We start from the raw sequence: 22,288 nt of genomic DNA, 5'->3' as shown, positions 1-22,288 counted from the left end.
TTTCCTCTTGCACTCATAACCAGGTAAAATAGTTGGTTTGATAACATGTAGCAGTAATGCATTCTTTGTTGTTGAATGACAATTCTGCTTTTTGGATATTTATTTATTCTTTAGTATACAGTACATATGCATAATGCTCTAACTCATCACATAGAGGAATAGGAGCAGCTCCTCCAAAGCATGATTGCTTTCTTGAAAGATTTTCTCAGCTTATCTATGTGTAACTACCAACCATATATACTAACACATTACTCTAGCTCTAGTTTGACTCCTAATGAAAAATTTCATTTTCAATTTTAACCTAATTTTATTAATGTATAATTTTGTACTTCTCGTTGAAAAGAATGAAATCCGCTTTTTGTTTTTAACTGTTGATTGTAAAATCTGAAATGATATATGTAAAGAAATTTTGTTTCTGATACAAAATTTCTGCATTATTTAGACTATTTTTTAACGACCATTCTCATCTTTAGTGTTATTTTCACAAACGTTTCGGTCAATGTAACCGTTGACCGTCAGGTGTATCTTGTTGAACTCTGGAATCTTTCTGTCCAACTTGGTAATCTGAACAGAATTTCAAAAGGAACCCTTTATTTAATCCATGGGAGTGTCATGTCCTTGTTCTGTCAGCCACGACTGGTTGGAAGTCCTTAGTAATTTGTTATTGTATTTCAGTATTGCTCTCACTAAAGATTGAATCATCTACCTTGAGTGTAACTTACAACTGAATTTTATCAAGTCCTTTATTCACTACATCAAGATGAGAACAGTAGTTCAAATAATCAAAATAATACGAATTATCAATCCTTATCTAAAAAGTTCAGCAACAAAATTTCTGCAATTTTGTGTTTGGAAATTTGATGATTTCTATCAAATAAGAATGGAAATTTTTCCATATTCATGTGCTGGCAGATGGTATTTCATATGGAAGCACAACCAGACAAGCAACGAAATCTCTTGGAAATCTGTGGATGCATCTAAAATTAATTGCACCACGGTTCTTGTTGGTCTTTATGAATACATTACAATCTTACATACAGCATAATCAGGTTGACACCAGTTCCTGTCTGATCACTAAAGTTAAGCAACGTTGAGTCTGGTCAGTACTAAAATTGGTGACCATTTGGGAATTCCAGGTACAGTATGTGCTCCCCGCTTATCTCAGTATTGTTTTCAGTCAGTCTTGGGCCTCTCCTTGCCACTGGGCACAGGCCGTACCGATTCAGCAGAGGTGTGGTTGAAGATTGCATAACCCTTGACACACAATTACACACACAGCTACCCTTACAGGGGTATCCATAGTTTCTTGAGGCTGAACAGAAGCATTGATCGGCAATCTTACATATATATATATATATATATATATATATATAATCACATTTTGGTTATTTTCATAACGTTTCCGCCGATATAACCTCTGGCCCTTTTCAGATGCATCTTTTCTTGGAGTCAGAAGGTCTAACGTCCAACTTTGGCTACTAGAGTTCAAAAAATATCTTTATTTTAAAGTCTTCCAACATAAAGACAGTCTCTTAGTATTCTTCCAAAATCTCTATTTCCTAATCCTGGTATGAACCCACGCTTTCCCCTGTTATGAAGAGGTATTTGTATACTGACATAATAAGTAATGCAGGGGTGGGGAGTAAATTTCTTTTCTGTGGTTATTCAATTTCATTATTCTGCTTGTCTAAAAACATCAACACTGACTCTATGCAAGAACATTTTTAATAGAGAATCGTAAATTGAATATCACACTGACAACACATTTTCTGTATTTGTCATTCAGTGGAAAAGGTATGACAATCCGTTCACACATGCATAACATATTAACGGACCAGGACCTATAAATGTTCCTGTATAAAAACACTGGTAGTAGATGGCCTCATCGGCCTTCATTAAGGCAAGCATCTAGAAAAACTAACATATCATTTGCAGCAACTGTTACTTCCAATGATGTAGACTTGCTCTTTTAGGGTTACGGTGGTAGCCGTGTAGAGCAGAGTTGGTTCTGTGCAAAGTCACTTTAAATAAAAAAAATTGTGTGCCGGGATTGTTTGAACACTTCAAGATTATACTCTTCTTATAACAATGGCAAGTAGATAAGCAATGATAAAGCTCCAACCCATGTTTGCAGATATATATGTATATATGGAATTTGCCAGGTGATGGCCGAACGACGGCATTACAAATATGCATACCTAACGTAAAAGCTATTGGTTCATGTTTTTTTAATTTTTAATTTTGCAGCAAACATGTCTCATAGCTCAGGCATTAACGTTAAAAGAAAAAGTAAATCACAAGCTAAACGTTTTGGTTTCGATTCTCGGTGGTGGCGCAAGTGTCTTTTTTTAATTTTTTTTTTTTTTTTTTTAACTTTTTAAATCATTACTGTATATTGTGTCCAATATGATAATAAATACGAAATCTGCATCAATCAAATATATTTAAGTGTAAGCGGCCTGCTAATATATATGTGTGTGTGTGTGTGTGTGTGTGTGTGTGTGTGTGTGTGTGTGTGTGTGTGTGTGTGTGTGTCTGTCTATGTACTCATAGAGCACACGATTATCTAACACAAGCTAACCTACTTATTCCTAAGTTCTCTACCCACTCACATTATTCGCCTTCTATGGAATATAGCAGAAATTTTATTTATTACCAAAGAGTTTGAATACTCCAGTCCTAAGAGGACTTGACTAAAAGTTACCATAAAGTTAAGCTTGACATTGGTTTCCATGGATTTTTTTTTTTTTTATCTTTGAGTGACAGTAGCGACATAAATTCTGGTTGTAGTCATAAAAAATACATTTTTGTTTCCCAAACGAAAAATACTGGGTTTGAAAGAATGTTATGGAAAGAAATTGTTAAAACCGCTACCCATACTCCTTTATTTCTTTCCAAGGTATTTTACTCTTTTTTACGAGATCTTAATGAATTCTTATTTAACAAAGTCGTAGTCATAATTTGATTTGGAATAGTCAACTGATTTTTACATCTTTTCGTTCTATGCTATTGTATTAGAAATATAAAACAATCTTATCTGATTTTAACTATAGAATTTGTTGAACCTTTTTTTTTTCTTCAGATTTTTTTTTTATTTTGCTTTAGCTGAGGATGGAGCATCCTACCGGATGCCAGACATTCACTAGGTGTATCAGAAATTTGGAGGAATTTGACACCTCTAACAGAAAACTGCAAATAAAATATTAAAAAACTCGTAATTTCTCTTTTTAAAGTGGGTTGTTTATTTTCTGTATGGATTATACTTCCAAAATAAACTATTAAAGTTGTTTAAAAAAAGTAATAGAAACATTATATTTTATTTAAAAAACAGTGTTTACAAAATGCTGGCGTGCCTTCATGCAGCCATTTTTTTTTTTTTTTACGTAATAAAATCAATAGAATTTTACGAGTTAAATATTTTTCAATTTTTAAACTTTAAAAATCTATCCAAATTTTTCTATAGTTTCAATTTTTACGATATTTTCAGGGTCAATGTGAAATTTTATGCTCTTTCCAATAAACCAAATATAATATTTTAGAGAAAGGTTGTTTTTTGTTTGTTTGTTTTTTCAAATTCACACCCCCCATTTTGAAATGTCTGTTAAAATTTGAATTTATCTGCCAAAGTTTTATATATCACAATTTGAAGATAAAAGAAAATACCAGACGCTGACGGCAAATTTTTCTATTTCATTGAATGTTTTTTTTTTTTTGTTTTTTTTTAGATATTAAAAAAAAAATTTAGTCGATAAAGTATTAAAATATATCGATCAAAAACTCGTGTATTTCATTAAAAGAATTAAAAATAAAACAAATCGATGAAGCGGATTTTTTGTTCTAGGGGAAAAGCTTATAAGTGAATGTGCGTTTCCTTTTTAACTATGGAGGATGAAAAATAACTAATTTTGGTTAACACACGCAATAAAAAAAAAGAGACATTATTTATGCCCCTTGGACGAATCCGTAGTTCATGAATTTCATTTTAGCAGCAGCAGCTCTTTAAAGCTTCGCACGAAACACGTTGCGAAAATGTGATTTTCTATGACCCTTGCTTTAAAAATCCTTTTTAAAAAAAATGCATGGAATTTAGAATATAAATATGGATAAATTCTTAATGAAGAATGGAACTACCCATTTAATGGCATATATATATATATATATAAAGCAAGTCAAAATGTTGATTTTCTTTATATATTTTTTAAAGAAAACAAATCTTGCATAATTTTCTATTAAACCTGTTATTTTTTTAAAATTTGGTCTTTGCTCCTTTAATTGAAAAAAAAAAAATTAGGGTTTGAATTACATTTTTTTTCAAGTAGTTATAAGCTTCGAAAAATAGTAAGTTGAATTATTTAAAGTTCTGATCATCATTTTTAATGGCCACTTTCTGATACACCTAGACATTTACACACTATCTCATACATTCCAACCGAGAGATCTTAAAGATTCTAACCATCCTTTTAAGTGCAATTGTTTGTATCTCGCTTGCACTTGGTTCACCGGGTATATTTGCCAGTTTGTTTTTGAAATTCTTTTTCATGATTTTGGTTGCAGCTATAATTACTGGAATGATGGGGATCTTCCTAAGATCCCCAATTTTTTTTTTTTTTTTTTTTTTTTTTTTTTTTTCATACATCAATTTCTAATATTTTTCATGTTTTCCCTCAGCTCTGTTTAAGCCCGGATTATGGGGACACTAACTTTTTAAAAAGGGTACGTTCTCCTTCTTGTCTCATATGATTGTCAGGTTTAACAGCTCCGTTTATTTTCATTAGTGGGTTGAAATCTGTTTTACAAGAGAACCTAGGAAGCCAAAATTTAAAAAAAAATTATCTCATAGCAATAGTCACAAATTAATTTATTAATGTTGCATTTTGGGCAATGAATGTCATACAAAAAAAAAAAAAAAAGACACTTATTGCAATTTATTTTTTATTTCAAGAAAATTTGGCGGACCTGAACAACCTTTACCCCTGCTGTAAAATTAATTGCTTTTCACGGTTTTTTTTTTTTTTGGGGGGGGGGGTCTTCTCTCTCTCCGAATTATCGTCGATAACAGACTTAACTTTCATATTAGCAGGAAAAAAATTAAGTTTATTTAATGACTTTGAATGTCGGGGATCACTTTTTAATTATAACATTCTAATAAATAGATACCTCACTTATTAAGCTTTCACGTATTCGCTGTGTTGTAAAATGAACTAATTAAAATGTTTTGGGGAAAAATAAAATGTGATTTTTTTGTACCGCGCTACTTTTAAATAGTTTTTTCAGGTTAAATTCAAACGTTATAATTAAGTGATCCCTCAAGTTAAAATAAATAAATTAAAAAAAAAAAAAGTCGTTAAATAAACTTAAAAAATCCTAATATGAAAATGTCTTATCGACGATAATCCGCAGAAAAAAATAAAACGTGAAAAGGAATTAATTTTACGGCAGGGGCGGGGGGAAGCTCGGGGGGGAAGCTCGTTCAGGTCCACCGAAAATTTAAACTCTTATAGTCCCCCCCCCTCCTTTTTTTGTACTTGTGAGTACTCATTTATCAAGGCTAACAAACAATTCGAGGTTAAGGGTCAATGAAATTGATTGACAATCGAATGATGATGCATATTATGAAAAGGTTGAACATCTCCGTATGAACTTGAAACGGTCGATCCAAAAAAACAGCATGTCTTCCCCCTTTGTCTGAAACATCGCTCATGTCATGTGGTGATGGTGATAGATCTGCTCCGGAGTAAATCCTTTATCCACTTTTTACAGTTATTTTTTGCAAAGAACTTATTGCAGAAATCATATTTCAAAACGTAGTATCTGTTTTATCCTTAGTGTTAGAAATAGGGTAACCTTTTTCAGATGTTTTTTAGTTTAAAAAATTTTTTAGGAGCTAGATTTTCCACATTCAAACAGTCTTCTGGGAGAGTCAAATCAAAGCATTTATTGATATGGTGTGTGTATGTGTGTTTTCAGGTTCATCGTCAGCGACACCAAAACTCCGTCCTTGCGTACGAAGATGGCTTTTCAGGCCAGTATTTGACTTCCACAGTCTGCCACACATATGGCAAAGTTTTGTGTTGAAAAGTGCTTAATTTCTGGCTCCGTTTTTTGTTTTGTTTTTGCTCAATCTGCCCATTGAATTGAACAGTTGGAAATATGAGGCTTGTAACCGCGTGCTCCTCTCAAAACCGGCTTACATTAACCACAAAAAGCACATGCCATATATATGACATTGGGGATCGCTTGTGAATTTCAGATTCCCATGAAACCTCGTCCTTCGAAGGAAGCCGGTTCAACCTGCAGGGGGTGATTACCGCTTCTTCGCTTCGGTATAGATCTTAATTCTCCTAAAAATAGTGACGTCAGCAAGTAAACCGTTTTTCTTTAAATGGAACGTGGAACGCTGCTTCTTTTAAGTCAAAGTCGAAAAATGAAGTTCAATATGGTTGAACGTATTTATTTTATTCTGATATAAAAGCTTCGGCATCACAACACTTATCCCCGAATGGACGGCACTTAATTTTCTTTAAAGATAGCGACACAAGGATGTAGTCAACAGGCGTCAGTTCCTTTATTTATTCTGTTCGTTGTTGTTTTTGTGTTGATCTTCAAATATAAAACTACCCAATTTTTATTTTATTTATTTATTTAATATAAAAGATTAAAAATAAACTTCGTGGTGGATTCAGTATGTTAACTTCGTTTTCGTCTGTATGGGTGGTCTTTTTTCCTCTTAACTGGGACTAGCTGCCTACCTTCCCCCATTGCCTGTCAGCCTGAGGGCTTTGTCTTTTTATGGGCCAACTATAGCAAGCAATGTTTATTCAAAATCATATCTTCTTCGTCTTCTCCTCCACCATGGACAAATCTCTGCCACTGACCCTATTCTAACTCTCTAGCAAAGTCGCCTGCTCTCCTCCTCTCTTTCCTCCCCCTTTAACTCCCTCCCCTACAAAAAAAAAATCAGGCTAAAACCCTTCCTCTTCATTTCTTTCTTGTACATATCCGCCTGTTTTGTGCCTCAGTCTCAACCTTTTTTTAAACTTGGTCTTCAAAATTTTACCTACTTGTGGTTCCTTTCTTTCTCTCTCTCTCTCTCTCTCTCCTTCTCCCACTTTTTCAATTTTCAATATAGTGAACACTTTTTTTCTAAATGTCACCTTTCCTTCGTCTTATCCTCACTTGCGTATTTTTCCACGTCTTCGGTTTGGGGCAGGTTTTCTTCCTTTCCTTTCTGAAATCATTTCACTTGTAAAAATGATTTTTTAATAAAAATCAAATTGGCGTTTTCTTTCTGTCTTTCCTCAATGCACCTGCAGTGACAAAATATGCAATCATTTTCAATCTTGTGCGCGTAGAAACCGCGTTATATTTTGTTAATTGCTATTTCAGTCACCTAAATTATTTAAAGTTGATTACATGTGTTAAGTTTACAATAGTAAGTTTATAGCCAGTTTCATCGTACACGTCAAACACCGAAATCAAAACCATAGGATTGCTAAGTAAGACAATAAATAAAGAGGTTAGATAAGGAAAAACAAAGGTTTTAAAACTTGAAATCGAGTTTCATAGCCCTGGCTTAAAATTAAAGATTATAAACGTTGACTAATTGTTCTTCCTTAGCTAGCCTCGTTCGCGATTTCTTTATAAAGATGGCGACTATATTTTTTTATTTAGTTTCTAATGTTGGCGTTTCACGTATACCATGAAACTTGTGTAGTGCGTGTTTTTAAAAAGAATTAAGCATGTTTATTGGCGAGATTTATTTTACCGGTAGTACGAAATGCGATTTTAAAAAAATCTATTTAACCATAAAATTTTTGAATTACTAAAAATAAAAATTATATTATAAAGGTAGTTTACTTTTCTATGCAAGTTGTAAAAGTATCTCCCTCCTAATAATTGAACACTGAAGCTTTTATTATTATTGTGTTTTTACTGTGTGAACGTTTTGATTATACATTAGAACTACAAAAATGACTTCTACCCCCACCAAGAAAATAATTCTTCTCGCACTTTAAACAAAATTTATACCAATAAACTAAAACTTTTTTCTATTTTAAATCTCGTTTTTAAATGGATATTTTCTTTAATCATTCGTTAGTAAACCGAATTGTTAACGTTCGTTGAGTTTAGTCCCTATTTATTTATTTAACAAAGGCAAAACAATGTGTGTATGGGCGGAGAGTACACAACTCCCCAAAAGGGACACTGGATGTGACAAAAATAAAAAATGCCCCAGTTAAGGATTTCTCTCCCTCTGACTACACTTTTATCTTAACCAGAATATTGGATTAGTTTTGTGTTTCGATTTAGTTATTCAAATTGAATTTATTTTTCTTTTTATAGAACTTGGCAATGTTGCTTCAAAGTTTTCATAAAAACTTCACTCGCCCTAAATGTGTTCGTGCGTGCGTGCGTTATCACCACATGTCCTAGACCACCTAAGATCTAACGTGTCACAGTGGAATCGGGGTTTTATTCTCTTTTCCTTGGTGTGTTGGTAGAACTATTTGAGTTATGTGGACCTTGGCAGCGTGCCTGACTGTTTAGTTGGCCAGGACCTCCCAGAAGCGAGAGGTGTGGCTTCCACAATAAAACCTTCATGGGTAGCCAAGACGTTGGCGTTTCAGATGAAATAAAATACGTTCTGCTTCTTTCCTTTTTATTTAAAGAGATTTTTTTGGAGGGGGTCTATAACAAACAAATAGGAAAAAAATCTTCAAAATGTATTTTATGCAAGATTTGAGTATATTTTTCATTCTTCTTCTTCTCTGGGGTTTTAGGATAAGATGAAGAAGCTGTAAAAGAAATCCCTCATTTAAAGTTCCTTTCCTTAAAAAAAAAAAAAAATGTCTTTTTTCTTTTTTGTTCTTCAACCTGTACTTCCTGTTTTATTTGATCAACCTTTTATTTATTTTTTCCCATCTTTTACTTTCTCAAGTACATTTACTAAAATCTTAAGAACACCAACGTCGTTTCCAATACCATAGTTATAAGTTTGAAAAAGGTAAAGGAGCTATAAATGATTTGGGGTGGGTGTTACAGACTTTAAAAGTATGTACAGTGGCATCTTAAAAAAAAAAAATAATAATAATAATAATAAAATTTTAAATCCTTATTTTTGTTTTCATAACATTGCACTTTTAATAATACAAATCAAATTTTATTAAATATTTCCCCCGATAATGCCTTTATTTGTAATTTGTTGGGGTATTTATGCAGAATACGGACCGTGCTGAAATAATAGCGTTTAGAAACCCATTCTTAATATGGGATGGGGGAAGTCTTTTTAACTATTCTGTATTTTCAATAATCAAAAATACCGTTAAAATTGAATTTGAAAAGTGAAAATCCTGTCTTAAAAAAAATTAGAACGGTCCGTATTCTGCATAAGTATTTTGGGGTTTGTATTACTGTACACATAGATTTGAAAGAGTTGTCAAAAAAGAAATATTTTGTTGTTGTTAAAACACTTATTATTTTTTTTTTTTGATTCATGTTCTCCGCTGTTGTTGATATGGTAACAAGTTCTAGAATATATTTTACTCTATTATTAGCAAACAAAAAAGATTGGTAATAATAGATCTTATATATCATATCCCCAAAAGATACTTCATGTATCGATTTTCCGTGTTTATTTCAATAGTGCCCAATGCGTGAATATAGCTAGGTACAGTAGAACTTCAGGATACTATGGCTCTAGGATACGATCTTTTCAGGTTGTGATGTGGAATACGATGTTTTCCAGGTCCGTGATTACGTTATTTCCGCCGCCTTACGGTATGCATGTGTATTATATACTGTATTTTGTTACTAATTTTTAATGCTGTGTCCCGCCGTCCCGGTGTTCTAGTAAGTTATAAAAATACGTCGATCAAGCTACATAGAATCTCCCGAGATTCATACCCGTAAGAAATCATAAGGTATTCTAACCTGAGGATGAGGATGAAACGCAAAAGATTCTGTGTAATTGTCATTTATTTTTATAATAACTTATATCTCTTGACAATATCTGAATATTGAATGTCGATAGTTAAAAATGCCATCCATTGATAAGATTTCAATTAAATCTCATAATTTTCTCTAAAGAAACGTCAGGACTCGAATCTCTTTTTGGAATAAAACACAAAACTATTGTGAATTAATTAGACGAATTTTATAATAATTTATTTTATTATTTAGACAAACCTTTTGAAAGGCCACCCACCAGTTTTCTTTCAGCAAACCAAACGTACCTACCCTTCATTTTTATTCACGTTCCACATTTTTTTTTTCTTTTTCTTTTAGAATAAATAACTTCTTTTCCCATGAGTATCTACTGCCGTTTGCTTGGTGGGTGGCACAAAGTTCACCCATTTGGAATAACTTTAACAACTTTGCGTGTTTACACGAGAGAGGAGGCCTCATTCTTCCCCGTGAAGAAATAGCTGCACTCGTTGGCATCTCTACTGTAAGCAAGTGCGGTTGCGGTTCACTAGATAATCCAGATGTAAGATATGACGACGCTGGATTGTTAACGGGTGACTTGTTGCCTCGTTGATTAGAAAGAGGAGGAGGCTGGCCGACCGGGCCAGAGATTATATTCTTCTGTGCGAGTGCGCCAATCCTCGACACGCACGCTGGGTTGCACGACAATAGTTAATTATACAATTAAAAACAAACTTGCATTGTGCAAGATTTGCAGTCACATTATGTGATCGTTCAAGGCTTACGAAGTTTGAAGATAAAAAAAAGTTCAACTCTTACGATTCTAAAACTTCTGACTCTTTCGTTTTTTTATTTTAAAGTCTTTTAATATTTAAACTGTTGATTCTTCAGAGATTAAAAAATTCGACTAGCATTTTAGAATCTTGCTCCGATTCTTTCAAAACCCCTCAGACTAATCAGCCCTGCTTAAATTAATACCGATTGCACTCTTGTACCATTGGGTGGGGGTCTAAAACGAGTATGTTTGTAAATATTTATTCACTTAGTATTTTTAATCTGGTCGCTAAAGTATGTACAATCTTTCAGCTGATATTCTTCCATTTGGGGTTTCACTCCATACAAAATGGTTCAAATATCGGTGCTAGTGCACTTGATCCGCGCTATTTTTTAAATCGTATTTCCAAGTTTTTTTATGTTTTTTTTATTCAATTGTAAGATTAAAAGTACAGAATAGGTACAAAACACCCTCCCCCTCCCCATTTTAAGAATAGCTTTTTAAATAACTATTTCAACACGGATTAATAAGTGCATCTGCATCAGTACCCAAATATCTACTAATAATTAGTTCAAAATAATTTTGAGAAATATATGGTAAGCTCTCTCTCGGCACTTTTACGTCAATTTAGTTTCTGTAATCTCTGAATCTGGTGTGGAGTTTGATTTTCAAAATACCTCGCATTAAAATTAGTCGACCCTGTTAACTAAAAAAAAATAATAAATTATCAAAATGTAGTTTTAGGAAAGTACATTTCGAAGGATATCAAAATGTATCTGCCGAAAGTAATTTATTTTAAATGAGTTCATCTAATTTTTAATACTGAAAAGCTTTTGGTTTTCTGTACAAGGGAAGCAACTCTTTGTAAAAAAAAAAAAAAAACATTCGAATAAAAGTTATACAACTTTGAATTATACTAATTTCTTTGAATTGAAATTACGTTCACTTAATAATTTTGTTGTTTCAATTATCTCGATGTAAGAGATGAAAAATGACATTTACTTTGCCAGCGCTTTTCGCTTCACTATCTGAACAGCACAATAATGCAATAAGGAAATAATTAAATCTAGGTTAGGCGTGAGCCTACAAACCCGAATGGAAAGTGCACGGAAACCACTCATAATTTTTAAAGAATCATACCATTTTTTTTTCTTTTAACATAAATTTAGATTTTTTTTTTTTAATTATTGCCGTTTTTTTTTTCGGTAAAACTTGCAGAGTATGCGCTATTTTACCGTTGTAAATATGTAACGGAAATTTAAATTTCGTTCCGTTTTTTAATTTTTTTTTTAATTGTCCCTCAAAACGAAAGTAATCAAAAGATTAACATTCAACAATCGTACTTTATAAGTTTTTATATAAAAATAAAATTTTATTAACGAAAACGATTCCCCCCCCCCTTTTTAATGCACGTTCACATTGAAAATGTCGACGTTTATAGATTTTCGGGTACGTTTACAACGAATAAACACCCCAACCTCCCCATGTTAAAAACGGCATTTGGAATAGACACTCCTACCCTTGTCAGCATACGCAAAAACCTACAAAAGTTGACATGCCGAATGTGAATGATGTGTTGGTTGAACGTAATGTAAAAATGTACCGAATTTAAAACGAAACGAAAAGTTAAATTTCCGTTCTATTTTTAACACAACAGTAAACAGCGCATACTCCTAAAGTTTTACGTTTTTTTTTTTAATTCTCAATGCATTTCGCGGTGTGTGTGTATATATATATCCATCCTCGTGGAAATCTAAAATGTTACGTTTACATTCTTTTTTAATCACAAGCAGTTAATCAAGAAAAAAAAACTTTCTAAACTTTATTTAGATTTTCTTTAAGAAAAAAATATTACAACTGCTTTTGATATTCAATGTGCACACACCCCTTACACACGCATTGGCGTCAATGAAGCCATTGCTATATTTTTCTTCTTCCAAAGTTGCTTTTCTTTCTCTGCTGGTAGATTCATTCTCTACCGAGTGTTATTCGTAACTCTTCTTCCTGCTTACATCGAACGAGTGAAATGGAGTCGGGGGTCCGACTGCAAGTCAGTAAGTCTACGCTTTCTCCCCCTCCCACGTTCTATCCCTCTCCCGTCTTGGGTGGGAACACACAAGTACGCACTCCCGCTCGTTTCTGCATAAAACTTTGGGAGGGCTCCTTCTCTCGCTTTCACCCTGATTTCAGCATGTGATACCCATTGACTGGCATATATGCAAGTCTAAATTAGTTGTTCTACGTTGCCTTTAGGTATAATGTGTAGTCATTTTCATCATGGAGGTGAAGTATTTCTTTCCGCCTACAACAAAACAAAAAGGGGTTCATAAAAGAATATGAATTGCTGTGGTATAGACAAACAGATTTCTTAGTGGCAGTTTCTCTCTCTCTCTCTCTCTCTCTTAAATGCAAAGAAAAGTCTTAGAAGTCAGTACTGAAAAAGTTTTTAGAAAACAATATAAATGCTAAAATAAAACAACTTGCTCGGATGTTTTTAATAGTTAAAGTTGTTTTCAAGACTTTTTGGATACTTTTGATTTGAAAGTTTTCTTATCTGACAACAAATATTTATCATAACTGCTTAGGATGCTTACATGCAGTAATAAAAATACTGTTATGGTCAAGATTAGCCCCCTCTTTTTTTTTCTTTTTTTTTTATTCCTCCTTGTCTCCCCCACCCTTTTCCCCCCTCTTAAAAATAACCCAAAATAATTGTAATGCTTTTATAAAAAAATCTTAATTTAAAAAAATGGAAGTATTTTGGCTTTTTCCATCGATTGACATTGTAATATAAACATTTCTGGCCTTGATCAGTAAAAGGAGAAATACGTCTAAACAAAGGGTCTCCAAACTTTTCAAACAAGGGACCCTCTTGCTAACTTTTTAGAGCTTCATGGGCCAAAATAAGTAAAATGACTTGGATGTGGATGTGTTTTTATAATGTCTCATTAGCTTTGCTTTTTAATGAAACTGGTTCTTTAAAATCTTATTCTTTTTTATTATTTTCTGAACAAAAAGAAAAACCACCAGATTATTTCCACACCTTTTCATTAAAAAAAAAAAAAAATCCATAAGAGCTCCGCGGGCCAAATTACAGACTTTGATGGGCCCGATCTGGCCATAGTTTGGAGACAGTTTTTATTTTTCTCTTAATCCAAACTGCTCGTTTTGAGAGACTGGATTTTTCCTACATTTAAAACCGACCTTCTATCTTAGCCTACCGTTACGTGGAGGCCTGCAAATAGGGACATTATTCCGTTTTCGTTATTGTAGCAAAACCCGACAGCCGAAAAATTGAGTTTTCATTTAAAAAAAAAAAACAAAAAGAAAAAAAAAAATAACTACTTACATTTTTTTTTTTTTTGTCAATTTCAACAATAAGCAATGTTATTTACTGAATTGTCATGTCACAATTAGTTAAATATTTCTGGAATATTACATAATCATGTATTTCCATGATTCAAGGATAAAATGATTCTGCCATATTTGTGTTGTCACATGTGACGTAAACACGAGGGAAATAACTCATAGTTTGACTTGACCTAAGTTTTTGACATTTTTCAAAAATAATTACCTCCCCTTCTAATATGCGCAATCTTCAGGTATTATGTTCGCTAAAATTAATTTCTTCAAAAACTATTTTCTTTAATAATTTTCTACCTTATTGTTTCTCATATTTTTTTTTTTTTGATATGTTCATTACTGTGACATGACAATTCAGTAGATACCATAGGTTTCACTTGAAATCCAATATTTCAATTTTCGCTACAATAACGAAAAAGAACCTATTATTCAAACATAATCAAACTTACAAAAGGTTGGGGGGGGTGAGGATCTAAAATTTATGATTTGCCTGCTTTCTACATTAGCATAACTTGTATTTTTAATCATATTATATTTAAAATTAGTCAGTATTTATTTTTTGATTCATCACTTTACGTACATTTCACACAACGATTCCTTTTGATTTTATTTTGTTTTATAGTTTTTTTTTTGTTTTTTTTTGTTTCTCAAGACTGGAAAACTTCAAAAGCTTCATTTTAATTTATTTTTTAATTTGTGTAGTTTATCCATGAATTACTCTGGCGCATAAACAATTTGAATAAATAAACATCTTTTTCAAAACTGTCAGAATTTAAGTTAGATTAACGTAAAATATAGAAACTTGTTAAAATATTTTATGTGTGCATAAATAAATAAAAAATTAAAAAGAAATATTTTCATTTCATTATTGATGAAACAAAGCCATCTTCAGTTTAATTTTATACTCATCAAAAACGCAAAGAAAACTACACTATTAATTTGCTGTACTTAACCACAGTGTTGCCCCGGTGCAGAAGAGATGAGAGGAAAATGATTTAAAATATAATTGTTTGCTTTTATGATTTTTTTCTTTTAATTTGTTTTAGGTTTTCTCTTGCCCCCCCCCCCTCAATAAATATTTTATTAATAGTAAATAAAAACAAATAATTCGATGTGAATTATTTTTTTTTATTTACTATTAATGGTACTCACTGGAACCAAATCCAAGAATTTTAAAATTAAAAAAATTTCAAAAAATTCAGTTTCAGTTTGGGTAAGTTTGCAAAGTAGTTAACAGCCAAGAAATGAGGAATAATTTTTACCAAATGCAATAAAATTAAATTTTCTACCAAACCGGTATATACATTTAAGGCGTAAAAACTGGTTGTAAGATTTATCTTTTGAATTTTTATGTTGAACAACAAAATAGCGTCGATTATTGTGGAGGTGTTCATTTAGCTTTGGATAACTTTAATATAGTAAAATATATTTTTTGATAACTTACCCTACTACTAACTATAAATTCGAGGGAGTTTTGCTACCCAGGACTTCAAGTTGGTTACAGGGTATGTCTACAATATTTTTTTTTATTTTTTTTTTATTTTTATTTTATTTTTTATTTTTTTTTTTTTTTTTTAAGGAATGTAGCGCCAACAACAATGGGTCAAACAGCTTTTTGGTCTTATGTGTCAAAAGAGAGCACTGAACAAATGCTAATTTTGAAATTAAAAAATAAAATTTTTCAATTTAAAAAAAAAAATTATGGAACAGTTTAAGAATGTTAAAAGTATACAGGTCGGTAGAAAATTAAATTTTAATGCATTTGGTGAAAGTTACGTGTATTTTTTCTCTATTTTTAACTGTCTGGCAAGCTTACCGGATATTATAGTGTAGAATTTGGATTGTTCCTATTTTGTTCAATTCGTATTTACTTATGTTAATCAAAGCTGATTCGTTTTTGAACCCTTGCTGATAGTGAAGTATAAAATTACATTTTTGCTTATTTTTAAATGAATTTAATTTTTTAATATTTTTTGCAAGATTTTATTTATTGCAAGCATTACTTTAACAGTTTCTTTTTTATCCAGTCTCCTTTTCTTATGATGCAAAACAATTTCTTTTCGCTTTGTTGTGCTGTATGTTGTAAAGTTTTGTAAATATCGTGAGAATTGAAAAAGGGTCAATTTCTTTAAGAAAAGTTTTTAATGTTAGTCATGCTATGCGTCCATCCAAACAAATCGTCCATGAAAGCAGCAACAAATGGCCACAATTTGTGCATAACATCAAAAAAAATAAAAATCAGCACTTGAGCATTTTATTTATTTTATTTTAATTTTTTTTCACAACAATCTTTTGTTTTCATTTTTTAAGACTTTCACTCGGAAAAGTGAGAAAATTCAAGTTTTCCAATTAGATTTTTCAAAACTCTAAATTTTAATGCTTATTTTTTATTTAGTACAAAAATTTAATTTTGTAAAGAAAAAAAAAATTACTTTTAAGTCCTTCATTTTCAAAATGACCTGTTATTCATTTCAGAAAAAAAATACAAGAAATGCCTGCTGTGATTTATTTGGAAAATTCTAATTAATTATTTATAAACACTAAAAAATTATTTTAATTCAATAAATGTTCAGATAATTAGTGTTTTATTTTGTGTTATTGCTGGAATATAACAATGTTCTCTCTTTTCTGTTTGCAGAAGATGGTCGTTTATCAAAAGAATTGGAATATACTAAAAAGACAGTTGGAGAGGGAAGTGGAACTACATACGAATTAATTATACAAACACCAAATAATGGAGTAAATATATTAACTGTGGAGGCTCTACAGCTCCATCTTGAAGCTGTCTTAGCAGCTTCAAAAATTAAAGTAGATTTATATGATATGTAAGTATAAAACTTTTACTTTCACTTACTTGAAATGTCACACAGTTTTATCTTTGATTTTGTTAGGTTTTTGTAATTGTTGCAAGTAAAAATTGCGTTCAAACATCTTAATAATACAAAAAAAAAAACGTCATTTTGGAATAGAAAGTGCTTTTTTATTTTTTATTTTTATTTTTTTTTTTTTTTTTAAACATCAGTCAATCATTTCAGATAACTTTTGTTGGCATTTGTTTGAACAATATCTTTCTAGTTAGAATTCTTTCTAAAAAGACATTGAGTACTTACGGAAGGAACTAGATGAATGTTGCCAACATCCCTAAGTGAAAATGTTTGTGAAACCAACTGGATTCAAACTTAGCATATCCAGGTTGTTAGTTCATGTCATTAGTCACCATCATGTCCCATTAGTATATAGTATGTGGGACAAAATTTCGGAAATTGTAATACTGAATTTCACATGAAGACAATTGTATGTATGTATTCCTCGTATTTTTTAGATGATTATATCCAGAAATTACGAAAATCGATGAGCTAGAAAATTATTTATCAAAGAAAATAAAAATAGAATTTGATGAAAACGATCATAAGACACAGTTCAAAAGGGAGGTAATTTTCTATTTGATTTAAACAACATGGCGGCAATTTTTCACCTGCTAACACAATTAAAGTTGCTTTGTTTAATAATTCCGTAATATTTAGGTAATTTCGACTGCATAATTTGGAAGCTACCATTGTAACTTATTAGAATTGATAAAAAAAAAAAACAGTTGAAACCATTGTTTTTTATCTGAAAATTCTATTGATTACAAAATTTTGTCCCAATTATGTAGAAGCGCCCTATATGGGGAGGGGGGTGTCACTTTATTGCTCTCTATTTTCAGTACAGAGAAATGCAAATTATTTTGGATTATTCCGACTACTGCACTCATTGTAGATGGTATTCGCCCAATGTTTTAGCCAATGTAACCTCCAACTTTTTTCAATTGTACCATTACAAACTTTGTTCATCTATACAAAATTCTGGACTGAACACTTTAATCCACAGAAGTTGATTGTTCGTGTTCCTCCAGTCATGACCGGGTAGAAGTCATAAGTAATTTTTAAACTGATTTCTACTTAACACCTTTATCCATTGTGCTACATGACCACATGAAACTTATTTTATCAGCAACACACTGAAAAATTAAATTATGATTCCAATAAAACAAAAAAATAAGATAAGAATTTCCACCCATGAAATCTTTAATAAAATTCACAATCCTTTCTGCAATTCAGACATATTTGTTACAAATATACATCAGTCTGTCTGACTTGTCCACCTAGTTTCAGTTATGAATGTCCAACACTCTTCATTTTATCGCTGTTCAATATGTGGTGACATCTGGTAGTTGTCTCATTAGTAAAAGGTGTAATCTGAATGGGTTTCACACTCACTATACCATACCCCTGTTCTCCGATATTTGTCTTATAAAAACACCCCCCCAGACTATTCCTGAATCAAAGAAAACCATCACAACCAAAATCAGGTGTGTTTGTAACACAGAGGTGCACGTTTGAAATTTATTTTATTTTGAAATATATAAATATAATTGTCCTATTTTAGATTTCATTCAAAACTTTCAATAATATATAGAAACTGCTATTTTGAATCAAGATGCCAGATTCGATTTCTTTTTGGATTGAACATTATTATTAATAAAGTATTGCGGTATCAAATTAATTTTTGTTCAACATGATTTTATTTAAATTAATGCTATATATGTATTCTTTATTAGCATGAAAATGTTCAATAATGTGTTGACCTTTTATAAATTGCTGATATCTGTACCTCTTCTAAGTCAAGAGTGCAGTATCCAAAATACAAGCAATTTGAGTGCTGAATCGTTGTGTACCAGAAGTGTAAGACTATGAAGACAGATGAGAACTCAGATGTGGAGAATATCTGGATGGTGAGGGTATTGAGGCTGTTCAATGGCAAACAATCATTGAGTGGTTGACCTCAAATTCAGCAGCAACTTCTCTTGTGGTTTTGCGAGGATCAGCTTCAATTAAGGCTTTCAAATGTTCGTTATCAACCGCAGTCGGCCAACCGTGCCCGTCTTCATTTTCGAGGCTCTCGTCACCATTGCGAAATTTCTTGAACCACCATTGTGTCATACGTCGTTCGTTAATGGTTCCTGGGCCAAACGCATCATTGATGTTACAAGCTGTCTTGCCAGCTTTTTGGCCTAGTTTGAACTGGAACAAGAAAGTCATGCGTATTTGAATTTTGTGCATGCTGTCGAAAAGCCTGCAAAAAACAAATGAGGTTGATAATTGTAACGAATAGCACGATTCGATAGAGCAGAAAAATGCGCTTCAAAATGATAGCATGGCTATGTATATATCAATGGATTCAGAAATCGTTTATAAAAGTAACATGTGAGAAAACGATATTGTTTTTGCACCAACCTAATAATCAAATTCTACCCAATTTACACCATTAGTGATTACTGGAGCTATGACAACAGCATATTCTTTTCATTATTTTGACTCTTGAGTATATATCCAACACAGTTAGATATGGTTAATCAATTGGAAGCACATCACCATATCTAAAAACATAGTATATTAACTGATATATACCCAAGAGACAAAACAATGAAAAGAATATTCTCTTGTCATAGTCCTAGTGATTACTACATCACCACCATCATTAATCCTTATCCTTGAGTGACCTTCGGGCCTTGATGACTCTGAAGTAAAATAAAAAAATAAATGAATAAAAAAAAAAGAGCATTCAATTTCTATAGTATGGAAAAAAATTTTTGATTATTTGATTTAATGTCTAGGAAAACCCTGTTTAAATTAAATCTTCTACTCCGTTTGGTTTGTTGAATAATCAATGCTTCTAAATGGATAGTGTTCATTTGCAATTATTTTATTTCTTGTTTCAGTCGTGACTAGAGTAAATATGTCTAGTTCACATAATAGTTTTAAGAAGCAGGTTAACTTTTTCTTATTTCCATATCATGTGAGCCAATACGAGCATTCAGTGCATCGATTATACCATTCAACTACTACAAAAAACGTTGAACTGCTCACAATCACTGGGTTAAAAAGTTAAAGTAAAAAGAGGTCATTAAGATTTAAGCAGCCGAATTTAAGAAGATAAAGGATTCAAGCGTCAATATTCAAAGCAAATTAACTCTGAACATTGTTATGTATATAAAAAAAATCTGAGATAATCATATTTTTGTTACGTGTATATCAGAAACTAACAAATATTTATTAATGTAGTTTTTATTTTATGGCGAAATGATATGAGAAATGAAATAATCGTTTATTTCTGGATATGTGCAGGGGTTTTAAATTTTATTTTATTTTTTATTTCATTTATTTATTTTTTTTTTTGTCTCCACGATTCATTTTTTGATATTTCTAAGATTAAATCAGACGATTTTTTTTCATTGTGGTTGATATAACCAGATTGTGTACCAGAAGACTATGAAGACGGATGAGAAATCAGATGTGGAGAATATCTGGATGGTGAGGGTATTGAGGCTGTTCAGAGGTTTTGTTACCTTGATGATCTCGGTGGAGCACAGGGAGGAGCTGGTGCAAGAGTTAGGAGTAAATGAAATAAGTTCAGATAACTTCTGCGATTACTAACTAGCAGAGAGTTACCACCGTCCACTAAGAAGAGTCTATCAGGCATGTGTACACTGTGTGATGATGTATAGGGGTGAAATCTTGCCGTTGAGTGTTGAGTTTCATGGAGAATAATGATATGAGAATGCTACAGTGGATGTGTGGAATACGAGTTTTGAAGGCAGGATTACATTTGATGACTACAGAAGATTACATCTGGGCAGTGTAGGTATATATGTACAGAACAGGAGACTTCTTTGGTATGGTCACAATGAAAGAAAAAAGGAGTCTTTGTATTAGTAAATGTAACAGGATTGGTTGGCAGGGGAATGCCATTAAAAATAACATGAGGAAGCAATAATGATAGATTTGAGACAAAGTGATAAAGACCTGGCCAGAAATAAGTTGGTTTAAAAGTTAATTTCTAAAAGTGAACCAACACTTACCAGTGTGTAAAATGAATGTTAAACAGATGATGTGGCTGTCATTTTTTACGTTTTGTCCATTGTACTCTCTAACCTCCATCTTTTGTAGTTAGTAATCTGCTGGATGCAGTGGATTCTATCCGGAGGTTTGTATAGGTGTGGTATGCAGAATGAAAACTGCCTACCGTCATGGATTAAATAGGTTCAAGTTGAAAATTCTGTTGTCAGGAGAGCGTGCAACAATGCAAATAACACAATGAGAAAATAATACAAAATAATAAAACAAGACTTCAGAGTCTGAATTTGTAATCTTCAACGAATCAGCAGGCAGTATGAATATTGGAAAACTTTAAAATAAAAGAACTTAGGTTACTGCAATTCTATGACTGAAAATAAATACAAACTATACATTCCTCAAAATGGTTTGTTGTATCTGTTCTATGGCATATCAACCTGTTTTGTGTTATTTAATGCCAAAGTGCAATGCCTTTTGTAAACACTTTACTGCAATCAATTAATTGGACACGAGTTGCTGTTGTATTTTCTCAGTTATTAATGTGCAAATGAATGCAATAGATCTGAGTTGATCGAAATGTTAACCTGAATTTTTGGTGAATCCATTTTAGATCCAGCATTTTTTTTTTTTTTTTTTTTTTTTTTTTTTTTTTTTTTTTTACCAAGAAACTTCTGTAATCTTTATTTGAATTCTTTTTTGCATGAGGAATCATAAATTACAATTTAAAATATTAACCGATGCATCCCTCGGATGCAAATATTTATACAAGATTTTTTTTTTTTTTTTTTTAAATATTTTTATCATGTACATTTTGTTTATATAGAAAACTGTTCTTCATATGTATTCAAATAAAACAAAAGTAAATATTCATAATACCAGACCATTGTTTACTAAAACTTTATTTTTGTAAATTCTTATACAAATTAGACCTGATTTATTTTAGATTCTCAATCTCACAGAATATACAGTAGTAAAATACAAATAAAATTCTTACATACTTTAGCAGATAGTTCATTATTTTATTGTATTTTATTTCTTATTTTAATTTATCAAGTTCATTTCTAAAATGTTCTAATTATTAACTAGATTACATTTGTTCCCAAAATATATTACCCTATTTGAATTAAAAAAAAAAATGTGTTAGATTTAGTTCTTTTAAAATCAGTTTTTCCAATAAGAAAAAACAAATGCTTCCTATTTAGAAATTCAAAAAATATTTTATTATGTAGATATACTATATTATTTAGAACCGTGTTAATGTTTGCATACATTTACTTACTGTATAATTGATCCCCATTTCTTTCTTGGGTAGATTTTTTTTTTTATTTGT

The 22,288-nt window shown here is 31.6% G+C and overlaps 1 protein-coding gene across 1 annotated transcript in view; it reads left to right on the top strand.

The window, feature by feature from the left end:
- The window catches only part of LOC145255534 (protein patched homolog 1-like), a 114,602-nt gene that overhangs the window by 38,168 nt on the left and 54,146 nt on the right, over positions 1 to 22,288 (top strand). Inside the window, exon 3 of the mRNA XM_080113993.1 lies at positions 16,701 to 16,887. Within this exon, the coding sequence (XP_079970119.1) occupies positions 16,701 to 16,887 (187 nt within the window). The remainder of the gene's footprint in view (positions 1 to 16,700; positions 16,888 to 22,288) is intronic.

The sequence above is a fragment of the Euprymna scolopes genome, chromosome 3 (assembly GCF_053919585.1).
Source record: "Euprymna scolopes isolate OS-2025 chromosome 3, ASM5391958v1, whole genome shotgun sequence".
NCBI classification, from domain to species: domain Eukaryota; kingdom Metazoa; phylum Mollusca; class Cephalopoda; order Sepiida; family Sepiolidae; genus Euprymna; species Euprymna scolopes.
Note: the sequence above shows the minus strand (reverse complement) of the source record. Positions and strands in the feature narration are given on the sequence as shown.